Source organism: Apis cerana, linkage group LG6 (genome assembly GCF_029169275.1).
Source record: "Apis cerana isolate GH-2021 linkage group LG6, AcerK_1.0, whole genome shotgun sequence".
Classification (NCBI taxonomy): Eukaryota; Metazoa; Arthropoda; class Insecta; order Hymenoptera; family Apidae; genus Apis; species Apis cerana.
In genome coordinates, this window is record NC_083857.1 from 6,547,461 (window position 1) to 6,560,221 (window position 12,761).

The 12,761-nt window shown below is 24.2% G+C and overlaps 2 protein-coding genes across 2 annotated transcripts; both read right to left on the reverse strand.

Annotated features, from left to right (window-relative positions):
* Positions 1 to 1,418: 1,418 nt before the first annotated feature.
* On the reverse strand, positions 1,419 to 3,935 carry LOC107994117 (tubulin-specific chaperone C). The gene is made up of 3 exons (XM_017050892.3): positions 3,649 to 3,935; positions 3,122 to 3,338; positions 1,419 to 2,786 (listed from the first exon to the last, which is right to left on the reverse strand). Exon 3 carries the CDS (start codon positions 2,636 to 2,638, stop codon positions 1,610 to 1,612), a length of 1,029 nt encoding a protein of 342 aa, XP_016906381.1. The 5' UTR covers positions 2,639 to 2,786; positions 3,122 to 3,338; positions 3,649 to 3,935; the 3' UTR covers positions 1,419 to 1,609.
* Positions 3,936 to 6,765: 2,830 nt separating this feature from the next.
* On the reverse strand, positions 6,766 to 12,761 carry LOC107996038 (WD repeat-containing protein 26). Its single transcript, XM_017053906.3, has 11 exons — positions 12,290 to 12,761; positions 11,701 to 11,937; positions 10,930 to 11,089; positions 10,630 to 10,800; positions 10,176 to 10,349; positions 9,513 to 9,698; positions 9,174 to 9,440; positions 8,947 to 9,092; positions 8,660 to 8,868; positions 8,384 to 8,578; positions 6,766 to 8,234 (listed from the first exon to the last, which is right to left on the reverse strand). Exons 1-11 carry the CDS (start codon positions 12,301 to 12,303, stop codon positions 8,179 to 8,181), a joined length of 1,815 nt encoding a protein of 604 aa, XP_016909395.1. The 5' UTR covers positions 12,304 to 12,761; the 3' UTR covers positions 6,766 to 8,178.

Consider the following 12,761-nt stretch of genomic DNA (forward strand, 5'->3'; position numbering starts at 1 on the left):
TTGAAATATTTATAAAAAAATGTTTAAATTTTTTTTATCAAAAATTAAAACATATTATAGTTTTGAAGTGAAAATATGTTCATTCAGTATTTCATCTGTGATCATGGGCAAATAGATGAATAAAATTAGAAGACGAATAAGTAACGAGAAGTAACAGAAATAAAATAAAAATTTGGAAATTAATAACCATTTCTTTAATAGATGAAACATATATAAAAAAAAATAAATAGTAAAAATAAGGAATTTGTCATGTATACTATCTTATCAAAAATTAACAATTATCATTTCATTTAAAAAGAAAATAGATAATGAAGAATTCTTAAGTGTTTTTAGAAACATGTGTTTGATTTTTATATTTAAAAAATAATATTCAATTTTTTTCTTTTATTTTATTATTTTTGGCATTTGAGAGATAGTACTGATAATTCATTCTCACTCTATTATCTTTTATTTATTATTCTTTTAAATCTGTTTTATTTGTGATTCTGAAGATAGCATTGATTCAATAATTTTTCTCTATCTCTATTCTTCTTCTGTTTATTTGTTTTCCTTCTTAAAGTCCATATTCTCATATATATAATATATATAATATATATTGTAAAATAAAATTTATTTATTTATTTTAATAAAATTATAAATTTCTTATTCTTATAATAAAGTTATAAATGCAAATTTAATGTTCTTATATATATATATATATAAGAAAATACTTCACAATAAAGAAATTTTTTCTAAAAATATTTTAAGAAATTTTTCTTGATAGAATTATTCAAAGATTTAAATAATTAGTTTTTTTTTAATTCTAAATTGTATTCAAAAGTGTAAATTTGTTTTTTCTTTGTCTGTAATTATTTATATTGAAATAATTTTAGCAATATCATTAATATAATTTTTAATTTTATATAATTTTTAATAAATATTTTATTGATATAACTATATTTTATGTTTATGTTTTTATTTGTATTTTATGTTTAAATTCATGTATGTGCTTAGGAACTATTATTACAAATAATAACACTATAGTATTTTGTATCATATTTTATATTTAATTTTATAAATAAAAAATAATAAAATATTTTTAATATTTTTAAAATTATTAAAATAAATAAAATATTTTTACAATTATTATTATTAATTTTTTTCTAATTTTTTAAAAATATTCTTATCTAAAATTAAGTATTGTTAATTATTATTTGTTTTAATTATATATGTATATAATTTAATAATTATATATTATTATATAAATTACATTACAATATATATATTATAATGTACAATAAATATACATATATATTTCATCTTAGATTCAAACTTTTCAAACTTTTTAAATTAGGCCATATAGATATGAGAATTTCATACAACTTATGTACCATCAATTACGTCTGACTTAGGATATACTAAAAATTGTTGAGACGTAATTCATAAACAGCAAGTTTATTAAACATTTTGTAAGTATACAAAACACTTACATATAATATAATTTTTGTGAAAAAGCAGAGTATGGACATAAAGAATTTATATATATATAACAAAATAAGTATCTAATATTAAAAGAATGATATTTTTAGAACTGAGTTTTAGACATTATGATTTATTTTATTTGTATTTATTAATCCCAACTTTTTACACGCAATTCAGGATCTAAAATGCTCCAATTTGGTGAATGCTTTTCATTAGATAACCAATTAAAATCATCAACACAATTCCAATTATTTATTTTTGGATCAAGTCCAGCTAAATTAAAGTGATTTGCTTGATCTTCATAAGACCAATTATAAGGTGCTACACGTATTTTTGTACAATCTTCTATAATTGACCTACTTGTAACATGTATATAAATAGTACAATCTATTGAAGAATGTAATCGAAGTTGTTGACATGCAAAAGCAAATACACATTCATTACAATCATGTGCAAATACAGATGATGTTACTGGTCCAACTAATACAGTACACTGTTTTAAGTTTACCATATGTAAAGTACTAGGTGTACCATAAATTCGTATTGTACATCGAATTAAATCAGAAAGTAAAATATCATTTTTATTCACATTTTCAGCATCCAAAACTAATTGTTCATTAACTTTTCCCAATAACATACAAGCACTATCTCCATATTTACTTGATAATTTATGATTCTGCTTTGCAGAACCATTTACAATTCCTTCTGAAATTTTTAAATCTTTTAAACCATCTGTCATATCATGTGTTTTGTCAGATGTCTTTTTCACAACTCTCCGATTTTTAAAACCAAATTTTTTCTTAGGTAATAATTTTATTTCTAAATCAGAAGCTTCATTTTCTAATAATTGTAAGTTTTCTTGTGCTCTTCTAATATCATAAACTTTTAAAAACATTTTTGATTGAGATAAATAATTCTTAAGCATTTGAATTTCCTTATTTATTTTATCAAATATTCCAGGAAGAGCTGATGTGGGAGCATTAGATGCATCATCTAACATATCTTTAATTTGTTTACATGATGAATAAAATGTATCTTTAAAATAACTGCTTTGTTCAGATTCAACAGCTAAAGATTGCCTTTCTTCTCTTCGTCTTTCAATAACATTTTTTCTTTCACGATCTCTTTTAGTAATACGATCTGGTAAACTACCTTCTATTAGAGGAGGAGAATCCATATTGCACTTTCAATATTGTTTTTTCTTTTTTAAATTATATTTTGTATAACATTCAACTTTGAATATTTATTATTTTCAATGAAAAATTTATCTTCATTAATAGGTTATTTTAATAAATTTAAAATATTTAAAGTCTTTTACATAAAAACTGAAAAATATAAAAAAATATTCACAATTAATTTATGTTAATAAATATACAATTGTCATATAAAACAACATTTAACATATATTTAATATTTATTTAACATATTAAATTAATAGAATGTAAATACAAATAAAAATTATTTACATAATTTCAATATATTTTATTAAATAATTTATTAAAATAATATACAACTTTTTAAAAAATATAAAAATAATAAATTTAAAAATAATTTCATAAAATGTTAAGCATGAACAAATATAAAATTAAGCATGAACAAACCTGTTAAATACATTCTATATATAATATTTATATCATATTATATCAAAGTATACAAATACCTGTCTTTAAGAATCAATCTGTGAAGAATATGTTAAACCATCACTACCTATTAAAATTGATGAAAGTTTTACAAACTTCATAAAATTTAACTTTCATTTTGTTGCTGCCACAGTGTGAGATCCGTTAATTTGATGTTTTTGTTATATATTTTTTCTTCCAGTTTATAATAACCTTCTAGTAGCATTGGAAATTTTTTATGAACATAATATCTGCAATCTAATATTTATGACATTCATTTCAATAATTTTCTAAAGATATTTATAAAAATTTAATCAATTGTAAATTGTTGTATAATATAATACATTATTTTATAATAGTATGAATAAAGTTTCAATAAAATGCACAAAAATTATATTATGATCATTCATAATGTTTTTCGTATGTCTTTTTTATATGTTTTCTTATGTTTTTTTATAATAGTTGTTATTACTTGTTACAATATCTAATTGTATTTCAAGTGTAAATAACCTATAGTGTGAAAATATTACAAAATATATAGCTTATTTACCGGTAACATATAACTTACCTTGAAACGTATATAAAAATTGCCAAACTATTGAAAATCCAAAGAAACATACAATTTCAGCACAAATAATTATTTTTATTATATTTTTCTTCTTTGGAAGTATCTTTGGATACTTGTGAAGCATACTAGCTAACTATACGATTTCCTAAAATGGAAATTATCAATACGGCAAAGAACGATGTATTTCTCGAGGTATCGAGGGATAGTTACTTCGATAGGAACAAGTAAAGCAATCTTACATGTTTTACCCTCGTTATGCAACACTCGAAAGAACAATTATTCTATTCGATATATTTTTTCGATATAAATAGCGGAAAATTTAAAGATACACAAATACCTATATAATATATAGATAATAGTAAAATAAATGTTAATAAATAATTATTTATAAGAAAATTATTTTTTATAATAACTTTTTTTTATTATGCGATAGGTATAAAGCTATATGCCAATTTTATATTGATATATTAAAGAATTTTATTATAATCAAATATACAGCAAGAGACATATAAGATCGCAATCTAAAATATCTCCATTATTTTTAGTGGCATGAAAAATATTTAAAGGAGGAATGTTTAATTTAAAGAGACAAATAATACAATAATTAGTTTTTGATGTCATAGGAGATAGGTTTAATTATAAATAAAATATACTTAGGACGGAAAAATTTAAAATATAATATAGTTTTTGTCTTATAAATACAACTTTATATATATTTGAACTTTAAAATATACGAATTTATTTTAAAATATTTAAATTTGAAAAATAAAGAAAAATACAAATATATAATTTTTATGATTATTTGCTCCTTGTTTGATTATCGATTAAAATTTCTTCAAATCCTCCTTTAAAAATTTTTGTTCATTACCAAAAAATAGTGTTCCTATCTTAAGTGACTTGTCTTATTTAACTAATAGTAATAATATTCTACTTATTTTTTATATTTGCTTGTCTAATAATAACGATATCATCAAATCGACCGTAAACTTATCAACAAAGGATAATTTACAATATAAAATATTAATTCTTATATTTGTAATTAAATAAATATAATAGGGAAATTGACAGTATGTAAAATTTATTTCGCCTTATTTAGGCCTTTTAAAAAAAAATGTTTTATTTTAAACGGATATTAAATATATGTATATGGTATATTTTTAAATTTAATATCGTGTATCATACATAGTTTATTCTTTTATATTTCACTATGAAAATATATAAATAAATTTGAAAACATTAATTGAGAATAATATATTATAATAAACTTTTTTCATAACATAACATTTTATGTATAAAATAGCGATATAATTTAATAGTGTACAGATTATGTTTGAAAGTGCAGAGCATTGTATCTATGGAAATAGCCTAATTTAAAGACTGTAGAAGAATATTTATTGTACAGCTTTTCATATATAAGCATAGACAAAGTAGTGGGAAATGTGTTTTTAAAAAATCATTAAAAGTGCACCTGCAATTAGTATTTGTTATATATATAGCAATAAAAAAATAATTGTCAAGATAACTTTTCTTATGATTTGTACAGGAAATGATGTAATTTCTTTTTATTTAATCCTCTTATATATCAAGTATTCAAAGTTAAGCACAAATTCTGTATCAAAATTTTGTTTACTTTTAACATTATTAATGCAAAATTATGATATTAACCTATTATTAAATTTATTACAATTTTTTAAATCTATAATAGTAATTAATAGAGTAATATCTTAGTAAAATAACTTGTTATACGATGTAGGTTATATTTTAAAAGATTATGAAGTACATATTCGTTTCTAAAAATAAGAAATGTCTGTTATTCGAAAAATAGAAAATATTCGTTATTATACATACTATGCATAAACAAATTCTTATTCACATATCTATCCGACTCTTTAAAGTCTAGTTTATTTAAAATACTTTGGATAAATTATAAGTAACACAAACAATTAATTCACACATTATTGGTCTCAAATCATACAATTAACATCTAATATTACGCACTTTAATATAACATATCTATATTAGATATTTTAAGAACAAACACACACTGCTATTATAACAAACGGCAGTTTTTTGCATAAAACCATATATTTATCATTTTATATACATACGAAATAAGAAACTAAAATCTAAAAATTTAAGAAATATAGGATAATAATGTACATAAAGTTTTGTCAACAAGTTTTCTTGATAAAATAAATTGATTGTAAATCTAAATGTAATAGCTGTTTTAACAAACAATTTCCATTGCACTGCAAAAACGCAAATTTGTATGAAGATATTAGTTTATACTTATATGTTATTATACTTTACTTAATTTTGTTAAAATTTCAATACCTGGTCCAACACAAGATAATACTATTCAAAAAATAGTTATTTTGAATTATTCATTTTATATTTTCTATTATAAATTAAATCTTAAAAAAAATTTTTTTTTACATTGCAAGATTCTATGAAACATTTTTGCCCCTTATTTACATAAAATAATTTAAATGATTAACTTTTTATACAAATTTCTATATTTAATTTGTCAAACATGACATATCTGGTATATCAAGTGTCATAAATATAGAAAAGAAGAATTTTAATAACTTCTTTATTGTTTAGAAAAGCTATATTTATAGAAATATTTGACAACAAATATAAAAATATTTAATTATTAGAGACAATTTATTATCACTTTATAAATATTGCAAATAACTGAAAAGAAAAAATATTATTTATGACTGAGATTTATATTAAATTTGAATGTTATTTATAATTAATTTTTAAGTGAAATCAATTATTATTTGTTTCATATTGCAAATTATATCAAATTATAAAAAAATTTTGAAAACTTTCAATTAGTGCTTATAAAGTGCTAAGGCACCACAGGTAAATGCAAATGATAATAGTGATTAGTATTACATTATCTTACTACAATTTTAGGGGCGTAAACTACAGACATTTCCTTCGCATGTAAACTTTTCTTGTAATGTAAACATTTTTATATTATCTGTTATGAATGCATTTGTACGCATATACTCTACATCTTCTGATACTGTGAGACCTCCAGTTTGGTTTTTATTATTTATCAAATTTATATTTATTCAACAAAGGAAAAACAAAAAAAAAATATAATTTGTATTTCATACATTTTTTTTTTTTATATTTATTCATGAAGAAGTCACTTAAGAAAAATAACCAGTACAATTTGCTATGAATAAAACAAAAATTTACATGTCATGTAAAAGCATAAAAACATAAAAGATAATAAAAATGCTATAATGTTTAATATGTTCGAAACAACAATTATTCATAGCAATTTAGTTTTGATTTTTGATTATAATTTAAAAACATTATTTTAACTATAAAAAACAATTATCATTTCTTTGCAATAATAAAATTTAAAATACTAGTAATGAATGAAATGCGGCATATAGAGATACTTGAGCTATATTAAGGAACTAATGCTTTAAAATAAATGTTCAAAATTTATGTATACCGATGTTATATTAAAATTTTTATGAACGTGAAAATATTAAGGCAAATGTAATATTTATAAATTTTTTGATACTCAGTACATATATTTTAATAATATAAAATCACAGTACTGAATAAAGGTACTAATATCAGGATTCATGCTCAACTTTCAAATCCAGTTTATTTTATTTATATTAAAATCGTTAAATTTGTGAATTTCCGATTAATCTCGCATCAAACTGTACGTCTCATAACAGAGTTCAAATTGTTTATAAACTTTATAATTTATCTCACTTAGTCTCATTAAATTATTTACTGAAATTAAATTTCTCTTCATATATTTATATAATTTCTACATTTTTTTATCATGTTTTACGACATCTGTATACAATTTGAAACATACAATATTAATGTAAGATGGCAGTTACATATATAGTGAAAAACGAGAATAGTATCACCTTCATCAATGATTAAAAAAATTAATTAGAAATTCATTAAGCATGAAATCGTTATTTACAACTTTTTTATTTTTAGAAAGATTAAATTTGACACAGTTCTGTCAAAACAAGATTTTTTTATAATGATCTCGCAAAATCACAAATTTTATCTTGTTGCAACGTTTTTTACTTTGTTTAATGCTTGTTATTGCACGTTAATTTTTCTTTTTACATCAATGCTACGACGGAATTTGATGAATTTCTATTTTGTCATAACTTATATTTATACCAAGATATTATGCTGTTCTTTTTAAGAGTTTACATTATTATTTTATATTGATAAATCGTTCAAATTTAATTTTGACAAACAAATAAATCATAAGATTTCATATAAAATTTGTTAATAAAGAAAAAATTGATTTTCAAATAACACCTGATCATTAGTTGTTTAATCAATCAGCAGATGATGCTAACACATCTCTCATTTACTCTCAATAGTAGTCATTTACGCAGACTTACAGTAATGAGGCATAAAGAGATAGCTGCTGGGGGCAGGAAAGAGTCAATATGACGATCAATATGACAGTCTTTTGAACACCATGAGGTCATGGGAACACTGATATACTGTAGTACGCTACGATACCATTTCATGCCATCCACTACCATTTGAGGAGTTGCTTTCTAATGGAACTAAAATTTAAATAAACAATTTATATAAATTCATAAAATATTTGATGACATTTAAGAAAATTATTGATATTTTTATATTTATAAAAATTTTATTAAGTTTATATATTTTTATATATTTTTGTATATTTAAAAAAGTTTAATAAACTTACCAGTCTTGTCACTATCAACTTTTTCTGGAGATGATGATCTCGGTCCCCATATTCTCACTGTACAGTCATCTGATACTGAAGCCATCATTTGATGATATACAGGATTCCATGAAACACAATTTACTGTTCTACTATGTCCTGTTAGAATTGCTATAGGTAATTCTCTTTTGATATGCCACACATATACTTTAGTATCTATAATAGAATTTAATATAATTATAAATTTGTTTATAACATTTAATTTCAAAAATGAAATATTTTTGTCAAACAAATTACCTTCACTACCAGATGCAATAAAATCTTGATTTACACCACCAAAACAACTATGGATTGTGAAATGTCCTTGAGTAACTCCTTGAAAACGTCTTACTAAACATCTATCTTGTAAATCCCAAAGATGTACACCTTGATTGGCTACATTAAGAAGCGCAAGTCGATCTGCTTTATTTACACTAAAGGACATCAGAGGATGATCTTCTTGTAATCTATAATATTAAATAATTTATTGAATATAATATGATTTTCATATTATATAAAAAAATTATATATAATTATAATTTTACATTGTAAAGTCACATAATTCGTCAAAATTATATCCCCGAATTCGATGATGTGAATCAGCAGCAAGAACCGTTTTTCCATCATTTTTACACCATAAACATTTTACTCTAACTCCTTCCCATGATTCTGAGACATTTCCTTCTATATCCTAAAATTTTATATTCAAATATTTAATATTCTATTTATTTCATTATATTGAAAACTATTATATTAAAAAATGATATGTTACAAATTGATAAAACTGCCCGCGAAGTCCTCCTGCTACAAATTTACGTGAATCAGGATACCAAGCACAAGCTGTAAGTGAATCATCAGTACTTTGAGTTACTGTTGCACGTAGTTCATAATCAGGTGGATCAATACTCCAAAGCCAAAGCTCTGGGCAATCTTCAGGACCACATGCAATTAAAAGACTACTATCGGGACTCCAAGCAATTAATGCTACTCCATAAGTATGGCCTTCTAATGTTTTTCTATGAGTTACTCTTAATGTTTCCTGTCATTAATAGAAAATTATTAGTTATCTAATAAAAAATTATTATTTCATTATAATTAATAATTTACATACTGGATCAACATCCCAAATAATTACTGTCATATCCTTAGAACCTGTAGCAAGTTTACGACCATCAGGAGAAAATTTACAATACCACACTTCATCACAATGATTATTGAGCACCTGTATAGTATGGCACGGGAATTGTTCTTTACTACAGCTGTGATCCACAAGCAGCGACACATTTTCTAAACTTGTCTAATTTATAACAGACATTGATCATAATTATATTAGATAATAGAATAGTTGACTATATAATATAAATTTAATAATAATTTTAAAAAATTAATAAAATAGTTTATTTATAGTTTTATTAATATTCAAAAATATTTAATTAATATATAAATATATAGAAATATATTTATATATTCAAACATCTTTAGAATGTTTATAACTTAATAAATAAATCTCAATTTTTGTTTGTCAATTTTTATATTTACTTTAAATTAGTCTTGATTTTTTAAAAGTGTGCAATGAATATATCAATATTTTGTATATATTTTTATACAATATTATATCTCTTTATTACTTAAATATGTATATATTATAAATAATATAAAGTATATAATAACAAATATAAAGTAATGTAATTAAAATAATAAAATGATATAATATTATGTAAATTTATTATGTATATAAAGGAAATTTTAGAAGTTATAATACAAATATTTTTACCTGAGTATGTGTTACATGGTATGTACACTGTTGATTTTGCATTTCCACAGCTTGGCACAAAAGAGAATGAAGGCGTCGTGGTGGTAACATAATGGAGGGTGGCAGATATTTCTGTAGTCTGTCCATTAAAGCAGCCCTCGAGACTGCGCCTTTGCCATCCCAGCCTGCACGTGTCTGTTAACAAGTGTCTATTTGCTAGTGATCAAATTTTCAGTAACAGGTTAGTTTCAGAATATTTTTATATCTATACAAAATTCAATATCTTTGAATGTTTATTAGTATATAAATAATATTGCAATAAAATATTTAATATCTATTTTATTATGTATATGTTTAGATTGGAATATTATTAAAAAAAATGTATAATAAAATGTATATAATATATATACATGTATATATGTATATACATGTATATATATATATACATATATATATATGTAAATATATATAATACCTGTAATTCATCACGCCCACTGCACATCATAAATGCAGACAACTGATGCACACGACCTGTATTATGTCCTAAAGGTGTGAGTTCGTTGCGTAAAACATGCAATGCTTCCATTACTAGTCCTTCTTCCAAATATTCTAAATATTTTTGTTCCAGTAATAAGAATTTCATCTCCTATAAATGAAAAGTATTATATATATATTAATATAATTATATATATAATTAATAATTAATTAATAATTAATAATATAATTTTATATATATATATAAAATTACACTTAAAAAACTTAATTTGATATTTACTATTAAACTTTGATTAGCTCCATTTAAAAATGTTTTAAGTTCACTAAGGTCGTGTTCTGCCTTTGTCCAGTCTCCATCCATAACATGTTGTCTAAATTTTGCAGCAGCTGGATGATCTAGACGACAACCTGATTCTTGCATGAGAAGATCAGCTGTACGACTGAAAAAGATGTTTCATATTTTTAATTCAATAGAGAATATAGAGAAAGATTATTTAATTTTATTAATTTTATTTAAAATTTAAGAAAACTTTGTAAATATTTATAATTTTTTATATATAATCTGAATTAAACATAATAAAAGAATAAAGATAATGATGATGCTAATAACAATAATCTCTATTATAATATAAGTTTAGGGATAAACTTATGTTCATCATGATGTATTTGCTTCTTTTTTAATGCCTACATTATAAAGCAAATATAACTTGCAGATACTGCTGACTATATTTCAAGGTTCTATAATTAGCTTTCTCCCACCACAGAGTATGCAGTCCAGATAGGTTGTGATACAATACTTCTGATAAATGCATGCATACAAAGAAAATTGAACAAACAAAGAAAATCTTCAAGATCTATTATAATAAAAGAAGAAATCTACTAAATTTAATCATTTTAACATAAATTTAACTTTTGATATTCACTTGATATTCAGCATAGGAACTTTATAAATCTTAATCATAATATACAAAAAATATATACTTTGTTTCTTTAAAATGATTCTTTATTACTAAAATTCAGCTAAATAAAAATCAAATTATGAGATACATACTTAAGTCCAACCGTCTTCAAATGTTGTCCAATGAGTCTCACAATATCTTGATTGGTTTTGTCCATTATTTTCGGCGGTCCCAAATTCTGATTTGTTTCCCCATTAACACCATTGATGTCATTATCCGATTCTGGTATCATGTTGCCATTTGCATGAGGTCCACCAGAGTCAGCTGTAGAGCCATTCTGCTGTAGCCCGGAGGAAATGCCACCGTTTGATGTCTGCTGTTGCATTATGCTGTCATGCACACGGAAATGTTACCCGTGATGGCAATAGTAGTCCAGAATATTAACAAGCATGTGTACTAATTGGTACATTCTATCTTGACTTAAGTATCTCTTCTTTTTTTTATTGCAAAAACTTTAAAATGCTATGTTTGTGTATAAAAGATCTATGACTATTCGATGGAAGGATTTCAAGAAATAAGAAAACCGCTTGATAGACAGCACATATGAAAGGAATCCGACGTCGATACGTCTTGAGATTCTGCAAGGAAGAAGATACACGTGAGAGCGTCATTACGAAGGGGGTAAGCCCCTTCGTTTGTTGACTACGCGCTCGCGATGATCTAGGGCCCTGATTGCGTTACCGATAGTTTTCCATCTCAGGATCGGTGTGGTGCTCGTCCGCTGGTCGTAGAGTAGTCGGGAGAGAACTACGAGACCTTTTGCACGGTGGCGGAGCGAGTCCACCGTCGTCTGACTCGCTGCTCGAGGCCAGGCTTATGCGCGTACCGCCCCGTTTTTCACACGATTATTGTCCCTAAGATCGTTGGTGGGGCTGGGGCTGGAGCACGCACGCAGCCACGGTTGCGTTGTACAGAAAACTCGTAGCCTCCCCCCTTTTTTTCCGCTTGTCTTCCTGACTAATACGTATGCCGTTTATCCCGTCGGACTTGCTGCCCGACGATGAGAAAACGAAGAAAAACAGAATTCTTGCACGCCTGCCAAAACGGATACGAACAATGACTGCTACACAGCTGATACTTGTTTAGATCGTCGTTTACGTCACACTGTGATCTTTGCAGATAGTTCCGCTGACCATGGCGCCCGCTATGTCCG

What these genes read in the sequence shown, in the direction of transcription:
- LOC107994117 (XM_017050892.3), bottom strand. Translation starts at nt 2,638, where the DNA reads ATGGATTCTCCTCCTCTAATAGAAGGTAGTTTACCAGATCGTATTACT.
- LOC107996038 (XM_017053906.3), bottom strand. An exon ending in ACCATGTAACACATACTCAG is followed by an intron (nt 9,699 to 10,175) that starts GTAAAAATATTT and finishes GTTATAAATTAG; the next exon opens with ACAAGTTTAGAAAATGTGTC. An exon ending in GCGGGCAGTTTTATCAATTT is followed by an intron (nt 9,093 to 9,173) that starts GTAACATATCAT and finishes ATAAAATTTTAG; the next exon opens with GATATAGAAGGAAATGTCTC.